Below are 17,899 nucleotides of genomic sequence, written 5' to 3'. Positions count from 1 at the left end.
TGGAGAAACCATGCGGTTAACTTGAAGGTCTGAATGTCTGCATGACTTATCCCTGACAGATGAGGCAGAAGATCTGGATATGGATCCAACACCAAGGGAGTGTGTACAAGATGAGGCCACAGGAACAAGGCAGTGAGGATTACTTTGAGCTTCTGCTGAGATGTTTTCTGAAGAAACTTGGGAATGAAAGGAGTGCGAAGAATGGCAAAGTAGGCCAGCGGGCAACTGTTAATCAGAGAGCTTCTCAGTGACATCCCCTCTGGGGGATCAGGGTGAAGTACCTGTTTGCACTTGGAGTCAAAAGGGAAATTGAAAGGCTTGCAGCATTGTCGGCCCCAATGGCAAAAAAATCATTGCCACCACTAGGACTGAAAGACTACTCTTGAGACAGTAAGATGGACCTAAACAGTTTGTCTAATAGTACGTTGGACTTCCCTGGGATATGTGTTGCCAAAAGGAAGAGATCACCCACTGCCATACTCTCACTGCTTCTCGACACAAGGGGTAGGGATCAGGTTCCCCCCAGTTTGTTGATGTACCAGACTATTGTCTGTCTGAATAGCAACCGTTCCTGGGAGGGACAGCACCTTGAAATGCCTGCAATGCTAATAGGGCTGCCCTCATTTCCAGGACAATAATGTGAAGACTGACCTCCAAATGAAACCAACTGCCTTGGACCGTCCTTCCCAAGTAATGCACTCCCCCCACCACATCCTAGTTGGAAGGCATCCATGGTCACTGTGGCTTTGGGTGCTGGAAGGATAAAAGGGCAGCCTGGAGATACTTCTTTTGTTGTGATCCACCAAGCTATGTGTGCTCTGCAAATTGTCAATAAGTATTGGTGCAGTCAGGGGGTGTTGTCTTACTGACCATTGCACTGCAAACATCCATTACTGTACTCACATGTGATACCTTGGTAAACGTACTAGAGTTAGGGATACTGCCATATATCCAAGCTGCTGCAAAACTAACCTTGTTGGAAAAGAGAGATACCGAATGTGTGATGCTTGGCTCTACAGGTGTTTAACCTTGCTTGTGGTAAGCTTGAAATCTGTACCACTATATCTAGACCACCACCAATGAATTCCAGAACTTAAGTGAGGGAGAGCAGAGACTTGGTATTGCTCACTGTGATGCCCAATTGAAAACATATTTGGAGCAGGCATCCCTGGCTTGAATTAGTACAGGCTTGGTTGGAGCAGAGAGGAGCCAGTCATCAACATATGGAAACACCCGGAAACCTAGCAGTCTGAAGTAAGGTGCAGGCCACTATCATGCATTTGAACACCCTGGGGGCTCTGGTGAGGCCAAGCGGCAGGGTCCTGAACTGGTAAGTGACTGGCTCCCAGATAGAATTGCAGGCACTTCTTGGTTCACCTGTCCATTTTGATGTGATAGCATGCACTCTGAAGATCTACTGAGCACCTCCAATCATTCCTGCACAACAGTTGCAGACCATTAAGAACTTTCAGCATTTTACAAATTGATTCAGTGAGTCAAGCTGTGGAGATCCAAGATCGGTCTTTGCTCCTGTTTTTATTTTGGCACAGAAAAAAAGCCCATTGAGTTAAGTTCTGAATACTTGCTGGTGTAGGGGTACTATTTAGATGGCTCTTTTATGCCAGCAGTTTTTCTATTTCATTTGACTGGATGGAACATCAGGAATTTTTCAGGGCTGATTGGGAACCTGAATGGAAAAGGGTACGTAATAACCTCTAGATATCCTCTGTACCATAGTATCTTTGGTGATTGCTTTCCAGGCTTCCTGGTGCAGGGATAAGTGCTCCTGAATGCCTTCAGAATGCAGCAGTTGAGCAACCCCTTTAAATTCAGGGTCAAACATACCTCACTTTCTCCGCAAGTCCGGCATAATAATTAATCTTACTCTCATGCAAGCAAGGAACTGACCATTTCCTACTTCACTTGTTTAAGATGATCTGTGTTTCTGTGCAACATTTGCATCACTGCCACTTTACAGTTAACAAAAGCATGATGTGGGATACAATGGATCACTTAGTTGCTCTTCCCACTTTTTCATACTTGTTTTATAAGACTTTTTTGGGGTGAGGCAGAACTTTGCACGTTATCAAGTTTCAAAAAATCTGAAGGAATTAATAAGCTATATGCAAAAATTGCCAGATTACAGAAGGGTGGACATGGTGGGTTGATACCTGTGCCTTGCACTTCAAAATAACATTAGTATACATTCTCTCAAATGACCTGTAGGATTTGATGAAGAGCTGCATACAACGGCTGTGAACTGGGGCTGACGCCATTTATACATTTTGGTGCACTAGTGAAGTATGGCAACTACTGGGGGGGGGGGCACACCTATATTAGTTCATCCTGCTGCTATGGCAAGTGCAGCTTGACCTATCTTTCTCATTGGGTTGTTATGACTTTCACAGTTCGCTACTGATATTATCAGGCCTCCTTTCTGTCCAAAAACCCCACTCAGAATAAGGCAGTTTTTCCCCTAAACCCTGAAGATGACTTACCCTTTTATTGTATAGCAAGCAAAAAGATAGACAATCAGGCTGAAACCATCCTAAGTGTCAAATGCATCCTAGGTGCAGAAATTCTCCAGGAAGAAACTGTTCATTGCATTAATGCAGACTGACCTAAGTGGCAAGTGCATCTTGGATGAAGAGGTATGAGCTCCATTTAGAAAAGATTAGCTTTGTCTGTTGTAAGACTGGTGTAATTTTATGATTCTGAACTTATTTTACAGTACTCTTGTGATTATTATCTAACATACTGGGGTCAAAGTAAAGTGTTAAAAGCTTAAGAGAGCATGTTGTTTCAAAGTGCCTTTTTCTAAGGTAGGAGGAGACAGTGAAGCAGTCTTAACTAATTCATTTTTTTTGGTATGGTGTTCCTCAGTACAATGCTGAATACAAATAATTTTCAAGAAACCAAGAAGGGGGAAAATAAAATGCATGTGTGTGTGCGAGGGTGGAGGGGGGGCATCAATATACTGTTTCCTCTAAAATGTCTTCTAAAACACCATGAAACAAAAGGGAGTGTTGCATTTACTGGTAATAGTACAGGAATATTTTGTTGCCCATCAGGTTGCAAATGGTTGTAAAACCAACTTCCAGACACACAGGGATGAATGATACAACACTAGCTGTACTTGAGGGCCAAATAAATGTATTTTAGGCATCAAATGGGAATGAAATTATTGTATTCTATTATTATCCCGGGGTAAATGGAAATGTTAGAGCCAAACTACATGGTGTGACTTGTTAAAGTGTTGCACTTGTTTAGAATTTTGCCTCGTACTACTTGGCTCTGTAGTTTGATTCTCAGCTGGGGTGACTATGTGGGGAATCTATATATCATCCTTGCATCTGGATATGTTTTGTTTTGGATGTTCCATCAGCCTCCCATATTTATTTATTTTTATTTGACATTTATTAACTGGGATAGTCCAACTGAACTAATGCCATTTTACAGAGGAGGTCCACGGAGAAAAGCTCCACAAACAAAAACTGTTACACAATGATCAGTAAACAAAAAATAATTGTAAACTTTAGTTACATACGTTAATGGGCATAACAAATGCTTAGGCCACTTGTAAGGATGTCCCTGGGAGGTGCACCTCAAGATTTAACGATCTGTTTTTACAGTTATTACACAGAGTAGAAAGTGTATATTGTAGTTCTATTTATAAGATTTGTACTCATGGCAGCCAATGATAATTACAATATCGTTACTGGTTGTGTGGACTGATGACAATAGTAGAAAAAATAAATTAGACCTACATTTATACAGTCAAGATGGTCTACAGTAAGGTTTTGAAGTTGAATTGTAAAGAAGGAATAAGTAGGTTTAAGAGCAACACAGGAGGTACAGTTTGATGAAAGAAGATAAAGGGGAAGAGAGGGGGGAGAAAAAAGGATGCTAGGAGTTGGGTGATTATGAATACGACGTTGCAGAGGTCAGGAGGGAAGGAAATTATTAAAGTTACAGAGGGCAGGGGGTTACAGTGGCAAATCCAGGTGTTTGTAAGAAAATATTTAAGGGCATGCTTGAACTCTCTTGCATGGGTTACTTTTCTAATACTTGGAGGAAGCTTATTCTAAGATAGGGATGGAAAGCAGCTGTAGAGATTTTGACCAACTGATCTTTTTGGCTTGTAAATGTCTAAGTAGTTTTGATCAGAACTTCTGAAGGTTCTTGTGGTAGTATAGACAGACATAAGAGATGACATATGTCTGGGCAGAATGCTGGCTTACAGAGGTTAGAGTGGATGAACTGAAGTTGAGAGAAGGAGTTGGTGAAGGAATTCTAACCAGTTCAAAGTCGTGAGGGACTGACAGTGGTGAGAGGTGTGGTTGGCAGCAAATCTGGCAATTTTGTTATTGGTGGTTTCAAACTTGGATAAGCGAGATGACTGGAGGTTAGTTAAGATTTGTGAGTTGTAGAGTAGGCAAGGGACGAGAGAAGGGACTTGTTAGGAATTTTAAGTTTCTGTAGAGTAGATCTTATTTTTGATGTGTTTTTTGATGCAATTGAGAACAAAAAAATAAAATATGAATTGGTCATCTATGATACCAAGAAGCTTAGTGTTAGTTTCCACCTTGACTGCAGTATTAAGGGATATTATGGAAAAAGTGTCCGAGGTAGTGGAGAGGTTAAGAAGGAATAGCAGAGGTGTAGTCCTTTTGGGGTTTAGTATGAGAGTTACTGAAAAGCCAGTTTTCTATAGATATGAATGATTTTTGGGTAAGGGAGAGCAGATCAGGGAGATTACCAGAAAATTGTGGCATCATCAGCATATTGTATGAGAGATGAGTCATGCTGGAAGTGTACAGGTGGGCTTATAAAGATTTTGAACAATAAGGGACCATGTATTGACCCTAGTGGGACACCCATCTTGATGGGTAGTAAGGGGATAAAGAGGAGAGCCATTTTATAAAGCAGGACGGAAATTGGGTAGGACAGAGTTGGTTGCTATCTTTAACAAAAGAGGAGGTAGGTTAGGTTATCAGCCGATGAGCTTGGTTTGAGCTTGTGAAGCAGGTGTTTGATACAACTGGAAGGTATTGGTTTTAGAGAGAAAGTGTTGCTTTAACGGTGGGGGATAGAAAGGTCAGAGGGGTTAGTGGAATGAGAGGTCTGTGCGAGTTTACTGATAGTGGCTATAAGAAGTAGGAGTTAAGTAAGGATGCAGTCTCTTGAGGAGAATTATCAGGGCAGGGGTTACGTGAACAGGGTTTACCAGGGTGGAGTATGTTGGTTGATGGAGTTCCAGAATTGTCTTGGGTTGCTGTTTCTTGAAGTCAGGGATTCATGATAGTAGCTTTTTGTCTTTGTTGGCATGCTTTTCGGTGAGGTTGAAAAGTGCTTATAGGTTTTTGTAGGCAAGTTTGCGATTTACAGTTAACTCGCAGTTTCCAGGCATTATCTCTTGTGCATGGCAGAGTGTGTAACCTGAGTTAGCCAAGGGAACTCACAGATTTAACTCATAGTACAGAGCTGGGCTAGGGAGTTAAGGATATTTAAGAATATAGTTACATATGTGCACTGCTTCATCTAGATGTAGACAAGGCAGGAGCTGCCAGTTAATAGAGGAGAGAAAGCTATTAAAGATTTCAGGTTGGAAACTGAATAGTCTATGCCATTCTTTAAATTTGTGGGGTCTGGTGTAGCGAGGGGAGAACCTATGTACTCTAATAGGAGAGTGGTCACTAACAGTGTCTGGTAGAGATTCAGGGTGGTGATATAAGTTAAGATCAAAAACAAGCATCCTGTCAATAACAGAAGTAGAGTTGTTTGGTTTATTAATACAGGAAGGAGAGGAGATTAGCTGGATGAAGCCATATAAATTTATGCAGTTGCTTGGGGTGTTGGAGTTTAGTACAAGCCAGTTCATGTTAACACAACCAATGAAACTGTTCTTCTAGGGGATTGTCATGTGAGAGCCAGGAGAGCGATTGTTCTAAGATAGAAATGTCACCTGGAGGTATGTATATAGCAACTACGGTTAAGGTTTTATGATCGTTAAGTTTACAATTTGCTACTGGCAGTTCAGCTGATTGGAATGGTGAGGGAGGGTGGGGTAAAAAGGAAAGGGAGAGGTGACTGGAATAAATTATGGCAACACCTCCACCTTTTTTATTAGGTCGGTGAAGACGAAGGGAATTATAACCTAGGGGGAGGAACTGTTTGTCAGAGATGTGGGGTTTGAACCAGGTTTCTGGGAGAGTTTAATATCCAAGGAGTATTGTGCCATACATACATACATGAGATTTATTTACTTTGTTGAGAATACCGTTTATGTTGATAGAGTATAAAGTTCTGTGTATGTTGATATAGAGTTAAGTACCTGGAAGCACATTATAGTGAGGTGGAACTGGATGTGTGGGTTGGTTATTTATGCAGCAGAAGGTTGGTCCAGAATTTGGATGAATGTCACAGGAGAGGAGCAGGATGTAAGCACAGTAGTGCAGGGTTGATGGTGGGGGGTAGAGAAGGTAGTATTTATGCTTAGTTTTGGAGGTGACTGGGGCAAAAGGGGAGATTTTAATTTTGGGAAGTGTGGAAATTGGTGATTACGAAGACAGAAGAGAATATTGTGAAGCAGTGTTGTGTATGAGTGGCTGAGATACTGTTAGTAGAAGTAGGAGGAAGGTTTACCCAGTTAATTTGGATGTGAGAGGAGGAGAGGTATGTTGGCAGTAGGAGTGGTGTGAAGAGGAGAGTATGAAACATGTTGAAGTGGTGTAAAGGAAAGATATAGTAATGGGTACAGTAATTGTGTGAGAAGATTAATGAGAGCTCAGAATTATTAGTATAGTGAGTGAAACTGGAGATTAATTGAAGAATTATGAAGTGAAAGCCTAGGGAAAAGTTGCAGGGTAAATATAGGAGAAAGGGTGATGGGAGGATGCAGAGATGGCAGAAAAGAGTCTAGTATTTGCAGGTAGGAAATAGTAGGTTAGTGTGTTTAGCTAGGGTAATTGGTATTTTTTTAGGAGACAAAGCTGTAATGAGGTTGTAGAGTATATGAAGAGGAAAGCTGTGGAGAGATTTGATGAGTGGGTAGGAGACTAATATAGGCTATAATAGTTTGGTAGGTGGGACTAATGCTTAAGTGAAGGAAATATGGAAAGAAGAGTGAGAAAATAACAGGTGGAGGGGTAGCGGAGAGGGAGGTACTAAGGGGATAATTGACCGAGTGGCTAGCAATAAAAGTAATGTTTCCTAGGGTGGGTGGGAATTGGGGGTAGAGTAGGGAGAGGAGTGAGCCTGAGGATAGCGAGGGCAAACAGAGCGGCAGACTGCTGTGAAGAAACAAAAAAAATATATCAGTTATACCAGAGTCTTGGGCTGGTTTTGGGCAAGTGGAACTGCAACTGGAGTAAGCAGTTTACGGAAGATAGGTAGAATTATTTCTTTCAGGAGAGAAAACCTTAACAGCAATAGAGAAAATGTGGGTGGGAGGCATCCTTCAGTTAGAACAGGTACTAGTGGTTTAGTAGAATTTATATGTGGTAAAATGAAGATGAGAAATTGTAGACAGTAGCTAACAGAGCTGGGAATTGTAAAGATGGGTTCAGACCATAGGAGGGTGTGTACATGTACAAATCTTTGCCCTGCAATGGGATGCCACCCAATTCAGAATTAATTACACTGCACTGTGCTATACACTTCTGCTATCTTTGGGTCTTAGAACAGAACAGCTTCTCCCCCATTTCAACACAAAGGTATCAAAGACCTGATGAGTTTTACTTCCATTCAATAATATTCCAGGTAAAGATAATTTAAGAAAGCAAACAAAAAAATGAAATACAGACACCCAAAAATACTTCAGGATATTCAAAGACGGACACCCCCCAAAAAAAAAAACACAAATAAGGAGAAAATGAAGAAAGTGCTTCCCAGCTCGACAGAAAACAAAATATTGGGAAAAAGTTAAGGGAATCCCCTCATTTTTTAGGGCAACAGCTTATCATGATTGCAGTCAGTTTAATTTATCTAATGTCTAATTTCTGGAGTGAAGTAAGTTAGTCTTTCTTTCCTTTCATGACTGCAATATGACTTTCTTTGTAATTTGTTAGGGTGGATGTGCAACCACTCCACAAAAGAAAATCACACACTAATAAAATTCAAAAAAGAAGACAAACCACACTGGCAACTGCTTTAGTAAATTAGCGCTTTCATTTACTGGCAAATTGTAAACTTCTTCAGATAAAATAACCATCTTAACACATTGCTTAAATAGTGAACATATTCTGATGTCATAAATTGCTTAATTAATTAATTACTAAATCAAACAGCAAATTTTAAAGAGAAAATGTTCTTATAGGACCAAAATATTAAGTATTAAGTATTTACTACATAAATATTAAAAAATGTTTATACAAAATAACAAATTAAATGTATACATACATTGATAATATAAAAAACATGGTAATAACTACCTATATAATGATTTTAGTTTAAGCAAACATCCAGCCTGAAATTGGAGGAGAAAGAAATTTTATGGCAGCTTAAGCTTGATGCAAATTCACCACCAGGGCTGAATGAAATGATCTCAATTAAAAGTTTGCTTAAACTAAAAGCATTATATAGGTAGTTATTACTACCATGTTTTTTATATTATCAATGTATGTATACATTTAATTACTTGTTATTTTGTATAAACATTTTTTAATATTTATGTAGTAAATACTTAATACTTTGGTCCTATAAGAACATTTTCTCTTTAAAAATTGCTGTTTGATTTAGTAATTAATTAATTAAGCAATTTATGACATCAGAATATGTTCACTATTTAAGCAATGTGTTAAGATGGTTATTTTATCTGTAGAAGTTTACAATTTGCCAGTAAACGAAAGCGCTAATTTACTAAAGCAGTTGCCAGTGTGGTTTGTCTTCTTTTTTTTGAATTTTATATGGATGTGCAACCACTGACCAAGTCTTTTACCATTGTACAATTTCCATTTATCCATGGTTATGCAACTGAAGTGTTAATCATTAGCAGGAAGTGTGTGAGGACATAGCCCAAGACTTGTGAAGTGCCCCCCCACACACACCAAAAAAAGAATGGCCTATTTTTATTTTAAGCTTTCTCTTTACAGTGCACATATTTTACCCATAAATGGTATACAACTGCTGATGTAGCAGTATCATCAATAAATTGCACTTCATAATTAATCAACTAGCAAGTGGATCTATGAGAAGATGGACAGGATCCTTAACAGAGGCCCACTATTGGTAGGGGAAGGTGTAAGGGTCAGAGAGACTGTAGGAACTGTAACAACCAAAAAATAAGAGTTATATTTTTAGTTAATCTGCTAAATCAAAGACAACCAGCATGCTTTCAAACACTCCTCACTTCAGCTTGTGCAAGACAAACGGGATATATCTATGCCTTTCATCCTTCAAGCCTAATAAACATATCATGGCAGCAAATGTTTTTTTTACTACTTTATTACTCAGATGGTTGGAATAAAAGACAAGTACTGTACACCTACTTTTTTTTCTTTTGCTACTGCCAGGACAGGTTAAACATCTGAATCAGTTTGGAGTTATGGAATCTCCTGAAACAGATGTCCTGCTTAAAATGCCTACATAGTGAAATCAGTAATGCTGTGCTCTAGCAAGCGATGAGGATCCATCACTGCAGAAATACTTAATGTAGAACTTCTAATACTGCCGATTGGAAGTGACTTTTATTGATAAAATGCAAACTTTACAGAAAAAAAATCCTATGAATTGTTAAAAGCCTGACTTTGCTGAACTGCTGCAAACAAGGCCACACAGAACAAGGGTGCTGGAGTCAGTTAAAACATGATTTGTGCCTGATAAAGCCAAGGATCACTCACAGGAGCACATCTTATGGAACTGTATATACAAAAACTGTTTACCATGAAGGAAAAAAAATCAAACATTTTAAGGAATGGATGACCAATGACCAAGGCTGTTATAACAGAATACCTTAGAAGCAAACACTGGAAAGCTATGACTTATCACAAAATTATTATGACATCACTTACAGGGATTTCAACACTCCATAGCTCTCCTCCCATTTTGCAGTTAATCTGTAATGCGATCTTTGTGGCAATACTCATCAGACCCTGTGGTTTACTCAAAGTTCTTGCAACAACACACTGACTTGGAGTAGGGCGATCAATGCACATGTATTTTTTGATGGCATCATACTTGTCTTTACGGTTAGAAGGAAGAACACAAACCACCTGAAAAAAATAAGCATTCTTAAAATCTGCATAAAAATTCTGAAACCAACTCCTTTCTTCTTTATGTACCTCGTGTTACAAATAAGCAAGAAAGCAAAAAGTGTGTTATAATGCAAGAAGTAATACTTAACACTGTTAAAGCATCACAAACTATCCAACTTCAGAAAATGAAGGCAAAAACAGCCAGCTGACTGTTTTGTTAAAACGCTATTAACTCACAGGTAACTTCTGACTCAGAATGATAAATCCAATAAAAGACAATGCAGCAGTAAATTTCACAGCATACCACCTTGTATACAAGCATGGATATTGCAGTAGACAACAACTGAGATTTCCTCTTCTGATCTTCTTAGTTTGGCCTTTATGCCCTTGTCTTCCAGGCTGAAAGTGCTTCCCATTAACATATGCCAGAATAGATGAGCAAAAAGTACAGTTGGGTAAGGATCCTACCATAATGGTATATGTCCTTCACTTCACTGTTGCAGTACCCTTTACAAGGGATTGCCTGCCAAGAGCAGTCTGACATCCATCCAGTATACCAAAGCCTTTAGGTCGCTTTAAGGTACGCCGTACATCACAATATGCTCCCCGCATATATCATAGGGCACAAAGGTGACATCTGGAGGTACCAAGAACTGACAGCCTCAATAGGAATGTCAGCCAAAGGAAACAAAAAAAAAAAAAAAAAAAAAAAAAAAGAGGTAACCAGTACATCCTGAAGAGATAATAGCCAGGGTAAAAAGGGAAGGTGTGAATATTGTTACAGTGAGGAGAAGGACATCTACCATTATAAGATCTTGCACAACTGTACTATGACCTTCCATTTCATTGTTGCAGTATTATTTACAATAGGGAGAGTGCAAAAGCTCGGAAAGAAGAGAGGGAGGAAGATGGACCAGCAGAGCTCTAGCTGAAAAGGAAAAAAACAAACTGGAGATGTTTGGTTGAATCTAACTGGAAGGTAAATATCTGGTCAATTAAATTTTGATTCAACTAAATATCTCCAGCTCATTTATTTCTTTTCAGATAGAAATAAGTTAGTTCAAATAGATATAGATGATTTTAAGTATATACCATATGAACTTTAAGAATTCCTAGTGAATAAACAGACAAAAGAGCATTTCAACACACCAATATAGAGAAGCCCTACAAGGATTTTAATCCAAAGTTTGGCAACTGTTAAACCCAGTAATTCGTTTTATAGATTTTTGTCATGGCATTGGGCATGAGATTACTGGCTAACAGGACAAAAGGTGGCTGTCCGTTCCTGGGTCCTCTCCCCGGTTTGAATGTACGTGTTTTATGATCTAATAATGGAATCAAAATCCTATCACCCATACTTGTCAGTTGAAGAGTGGACAGGTGAGGATGGATGAGAGAGCCTTTGTCTTTGTGTAAGTAAATCCACCCTGTAAGATATCTTGTCATGACTGCCCTTGGCTAAATGCAGAAGAGGGAACCAATGCTGTCTAGGCCAAAAGGAAGTCACCAGCAAGATTTTGGGAGCATTCTGAACAGGACATTTGAAATGAAGGGAAGGGGAAAAAAGGCAAAAAGAAAAATCCCCTTCCAAGAAAAAGAGGGTGTCCACCTTTCAGACCAAAGGACCTGGGACTCGAACAAAAAAAAGAGGAAATTGTCTGTTCAGAGGGAAGGCAAATAGATCTACTTGAGGCGTAGACCACTGGAGGACAATGTCCAGAAACACATCCTTATGAAGCATCCACTTGGGGGATTGTGTTATGGACCTGCTCAGAGTCTGACACAATGTTCTGACCTGAGTGCATGTAAACTACCTGAAGAGTTGCATGGTACTGGATAGCTAGTCCCCACAATAGAAGAGCCAATTCCCCCTTGCTTGCTGATATACCACATCACTGTGGTATTGTCTGTAAACACCTTGAGAGGCCCTTGGGAGAACAGAGGATGAAAAGCTTGAAGAGCTGCCTGAAAAGCTCTCATCTCCCTGACATTGATGTGGTCTTTCCTTTGTGGTGACCATGTTCCCCACACCCTTAGAAAGCTGAAGGATATCCCCCCATCCCACGTCTGAAGTGTCTGTGAACAGCTCCTGAGAGGGAAGAGGGGTTTGAAGACACAGCCCTGGATTAGAGTCAACTGCTGAATCCACCACTGAAATTATACCAGAGGAAGAGAATGCTGAAACCATAGTTTAGAATCCACTGAAGTTTTCTGGTGTGGAGTTTGGCAAAGGGAGCATAGGAATGGTGGAGGCCATAAAACCGAGAGCTCTCAAACTCCTATGATGAGACTGAGGACAAAGGAAGAAGAGACTGAAAGAAAGAAATGAAAGTCAAGGCTTTGGGAGATGGCAGGGATGCCAGCATTGGAGTAGTCTGGATCCTTCACCACAGAAATACATGATCCTCTGAAGGAGTCAGAAAGGACTTTTGGAAATTTTACAGTGAACCTCCGGCTTTGCAGAAGGGAAATGGCAAAGTGAAGATCCTGGAGTAGAATCTCTAGAGAGGATGCCTGAAGCAGGAGATCGTTTAAGTAAAGAAAGACTTGTATCCCACTTAGCCTGCAAAAAGCAATCACAGAAGTAAGGCATTTGGTGAATACCCTTGGAGCAATAGAAAGGTTAAAGGGCAAAGCAGAGAAATGTAAACTTCCTGAAAAGGGGATTAATAGGAATGTAGATATAAGCATCCTAAAGATCCAGGGAGACTAGAAAAGCCTGAGGAAGCAGCAGAGAGAGCAAAGTCTGAAGGGACAGCATCCGAAAGGAAGGGACCTACAGAAAGGTGTTCAAAGGGGGGGGGGTATTCTGGAGTAAACCCCTTTCCCCTTTGAAAAACTGAAACTTTCGAAATAGCACAGAGTCAAAGGTTCCTGAAGCATCCCTGGAAAGAAAGCCAACTGTTCCTCAGGGAGCTGAGGAATGCATCTGAACAGGGGAAAAAATTTCCCAACCATGTAAAACCCTAGGTGGATAATGGAAAGAAACCAGGAATCCTGAATAATCTTTAAGGAGACTTCTGGATCACAGATATCTGGGCAGTTTTAGCAGAAAGAGCCCTTTTACCCATCTTGCCTGTGGGAGGATGGTGAGACTGGCTACAAACAAAGGTCAGCTTATAAGGGTAATTTCTTCGAAACACAGGCACAGGAGAAACACAAGCATGTTTACGTTCCTGCAAAGCCTTGCCCTTATCCTGAAGGGTAAAAAATCAGCAGCAGCTGCGCCAAATAACAGTTATCCAGAGGAGTATTCATCAACTTGGCCATAATATCATCAGGCAAAGGTTGAAGCCGAAGCCAGGAATATCTCCATTACAGAACCAAAAGCAGCAGCTCTAGCTGTATCTGCTGCATAACTGCATTTAATAGAATAGCGAGCCACCTGAAACGAACTCCCCAACAAGATAAGAGCAGACTTCCCTTCAGAATCAGGAAGGTCAGAAATAACCTGACAGGCCTGAGAAAGAGTCAAAATCTAACTGGACATATGCGTCCAGTAATTGATAGGCCTAAAAGCTAAGCTAGCAGAGGTATAAACCTTCTTACCTAGCCTTTCCATAGTCCTATCTGTAACAGAAGGAAGAAGCTTTGTACAAGGCAGTAACTGAAATGGCTTGTCAGATGCCACAGACACCACAGATGGGTCAGATGAAGGGCATCTGTAAAGGAATATGCAATCCTCAGGCACACTGCAAAACCTATCTTTTTGGGGCAAGGGTCTGGCAGTCTGGAGCCTGAGAAGCAGTAGAGAAAATGTATTGCCACCAAAACAGGAGGGACAGCAAAAGGTCTGGGAGAGTCCATTTGCAGAAGCTCGTTATACCTCTTCTGCACCTCAGAAACCTGAGCACAATCCCATTCAAAAAATGTCATCCTGGAAACTGTGCCCCAAAGGAAATCTCCTCAAAAGCAGTGTCAGGACTAGTGGAGTCTTCTTCCTCGGAACCACAGTCTAAAGGGAAATGAATCTGGGATGGATAAGCATGGGATTCCTCACCCGAATCCACCTCTTCTTCAGAGAAATCCTGTTCCCTATGCCTTTTAAGAGGAGTTGAGGGCCAAGGTTGAGCAGGAATGGAAAGTCCTTCAGGAGGTTTCAAAGCTAATAGCATTAAACCAACCCTGAGTGAAAATCTGCCATTCACTCTGAAGGCCTTTAGGAGTAGGTGAAACATGCTTGGTTTTGTTTCTTTTTCAAAGGGACGTCTGTCCTGTAAAACTTAGAACTATTAGATGCCAGACAACATTTCACAATTGTAGTAGGAACTTACTCTCTAACCAAAATCTGAGAAACACAGTTGGGCCCTTTAGTAATAATCAGCCGCAGTTCCCCTTGAATGTCTGAAGTGGATGTCTGTGAGGCATCCAGGGATATGCGCAAAGTCAGATCCATGCTGGCCTCTGAAGGAGTCGCAGCAGAGGAATCCAACGAAGGAGACGGGTGATCCTCCAGGCTTTCACTAGTCTTGGGACAGATGTGCAGCGGAGGCAATACAGCTGAAGAGTCAGGGCGAGACTTTTTGGCAGTCTTCTTAAGAACAGCTGTCCCTCAGGAGCAGCAAATGTCCTCTATAGTGTCTTTTGTTAAAAGCTTAAAACGTTGGATCTCTAACACAAGGCCAAAGAGGAAAGCAGACTACAGTGTGTCTTTCGAATGAAAGCCTGAAAAAATGAAACAGAAGTATGGTCGTGGAAAGCACCAAGACAAATGAGCACTGCTTGTGACTGTCTTTATGGGGAATCTTGTCTCCTGCACTGGGACTTACCCTTTCTGGAAGATGTGAAAGCCAACAAGCAAACAAAAGGACAAAAAGATAAGAGAAAAAAAATAAGTAATGTACTTACCATAACATTCCATCTGAATTGCTGATTTTCATGTGTCATCAACCTGAAGGACTTGGATATGGCACACATCCGACTGAGCCGTGGATCCAAAGTCCAAGCTGCTCACCTAACCATAATGCCCCGCTCTCCTCCTCCCCTCATACAGTTTGTTGCAGTACCAACATAAAAGGCCAACATGCCTATAAACCCTGGCACAACTCTATAAAGGCCCACACACTGAAAGCTAGCTAGGACAAGAGGGTCTAATGTTTCTTCAGTCCAGTCTATTACCCAGCCCAAAAACAAGGCAGGGGGGTGGAGGGAGGGACAGCTGAAGACAAAAGAAAAACTCAGATGGAATGTTATGGTAAGTACATAACTTATTTATCTGAAGTTGCTATTTTCATTTGGTCTTCAACCTGAGGGACAGAGTCCCTAGCTCCCAACAAAATCCTGGAAGGTCCTCAATGAAGGATATTCAGGAGCACAGCGGAGCCAAAAGATGCCCTGCTCCTGAAAAAAGATTCAGTTTATAATAAGAAAAAAGTATGTGACGAGGCCCTGGTTGCAGCAGAACAGATGTCATCAAGAGAAACCTTGGACCAAAAGGCCGCAGAAGAAGTGTGAGATCTGGTAGAATGCGCCTGGACATGTCCTGGTGGAGACAAACCTTTGGCTTGATAGGCTAAAGAAATGCATTCTGAAATCCAGTGAGCAATGGTAAACCTTGGAGACTGCCTTTCTCAAAAAGGATTTGGAAAAAAAAGAGACAAAAAGCTGATCTGATTTAAGCAAGCATTTGGTTCTCTGCAGGTAGAAACACAGTTGCGTGTGAAAGTCTAGTAGGTGTAATTTGTACTGCCCTTTAATTTTGGAAATTTGGAAAGAAGACTGGCAAATTAATGACCTGGTTAATATTGGATTCTGAAGCCACCTTCGGCAAAAATGATGGATTAGCCCCGTAGGGATGGTCTTTAGCGAAAACTAGGTAAGGAAGTTTAACAGAAAATGCTTGATGGTCAGAAATGTTCTTGGCCGAGGTAATTCCTACCAAAAAGGCAGTCTTCCACAACAAAATTGGCTACACACAAACACACACACATATATGTGTGTGTGTATATATATATATATATATATATATATATATATATATATATATATATATATATATATATATATATATATATGTATATATATATATATATATATACACACACACACACACACACACACATATATATATATATATATATATATACACACACACATGTATATATATATATATATATATATATATATATATATATACACACACACACACACACACACACATATATATATATATATACACACACACATAGATATATATATATACACACACACACACACATATATCATAATCATCTTTCGGCTTTTCCCATTAGGGGTCGCCAAAGCGGATCATCTCTTTCCATTTCTTCCTATCCTCTGCATCTTGCTCTGTCACACCAACCGCCTGCATGTCCTCTCTCACCACTTCCATAAACCTTATCTTAGGCCTTCCTCTTTTCCTGTTACCTGGCAGCTTCATCCTTAGCATCTTTTTCCCAATATACTCTGCATCCCTCTTCAGCACATGTCCAAACCAACGTAATCTTGCCTCTCTTGCTTTGTCTCCAAACTGTCCAACATGAGCTGACCCTCTAATATACTGATTCCTAATCCTATCCACCCTAGTCACACCGAGTGCAAATCTTAACATCTTTAACTCTGCCACATCCAGCTCTGCCTCCTGCCTTTTTGTCAATGCGTCTCCAACCCATATAACATAGCTGGTCTCACTACCCTCTTGTAGACCTTCCCTTTCACTCTTACTGGTACCCGTCTGTCACAAATCACTCCTGGCACTCTTCTCCACCCATTCCACCCTGCCTGTACTCTCTTCACCTCTCTTCCACATTCACCATTACTCTGAACTGTTGATCCGAAGTACTTAAACTCGTCCACCTATACCAACTCTACTCCCTGCATCCTCACCATTCCTCTACCATCCCTCCCATTTACACACACATATTCTGTCTTAGCCCTACTGACCTTCATTCCTCAGCTCTCTAGAGCATATCTCCACCTCTCCAGTCTCCTCAACCTGATTCCTAATATCACTACAGATCACAATGTCATCTGCAAACATCATAGTCCACGGGGACTCCTGTCTGATCTCGTCTGTCAACCCGTCCATCACCACTGCAAATAAGGGCTCAGAGCTGATCCTTGATGTATTCCCCCACCTCCAACTTAAACGCATCCGTCACTCCCACTGCAGTCCTCACCGCTGTCACACTACCCTCGTACATATCCTGTACCACTCTTACATACTTTTCTGACACTCCTGACTTCCTCATACAATACCACACCTCCTCTCCAGGCACCCTGTCATATGCTTTCTCTAAGTCTACAAAGACACAATGCAACTCCTTCCAACATTCTCTGTACTTCTCCATCAACACTCTGAGCAAAGATCGCATCTGTAGTGCTCTTTCCTGGGATGAAACCATACTGCTGATCACTAATTATCACGTCCCTTCTTAACCTTGCTTCCACTACTCCTTCCTATAACTTCATGCTGTGACTGATCAATTTAATCCCTCTGTAGTTACTACAGCTCTGCACATCACCCTTATTCTTAAAGATGGGTACCAAAACACTTTCTCCATTCCTCAGGCAACCTCTCACTTTCCAAGATTTCATTAAACAATCTGGTTAAAAACTCCACTGCCATTTCACCTAAACACCTCCATGCTTCCACAGGTATGTCATCTGGGCCAACAGCCTTTCCATTCTTCATTCTCTTCATAGCTATCCTTACTTCCTCCTTGCTAATCCATTGTACTTCATGATTC

The 17,899-nt window shown here is 40.7% G+C and overlaps 1 protein-coding gene across 1 annotated transcript in view; it reads right to left on the bottom strand.

Moving 5' to 3' along the window:
- Positions 1 to 17,899, bottom strand: part of PIWIL1 (piwi like RNA-mediated gene silencing 1) — a 949,244-nt gene that overhangs the window by 883,574 nt on the left and 47,771 nt on the right. The window contains exon 2 of the mRNA XM_044069793.1: positions 10,011 to 10,211. Coding sequence (XP_043925728.1) covers positions 10,011 to 10,211 — 201 coding nt within the window. The remainder of the gene's footprint in view (positions 1 to 10,010; positions 10,212 to 17,899) is intronic.

The sequence above is a fragment of the Protopterus annectens genome, chromosome 4.part0, assembly GCF_019279795.1.
Source record: "Protopterus annectens isolate FY-2018-M chromosome 4.part0, PAN1.0, whole genome shotgun sequence".
NCBI classification, from domain to species: Eukaryota; Metazoa; Chordata; order Ceratodontiformes; family Protopteridae; genus Protopterus; species Protopterus annectens.
Note: the sequence above shows the minus strand (reverse complement) of the source record. Positions and strands in the feature narration are given on the sequence as shown.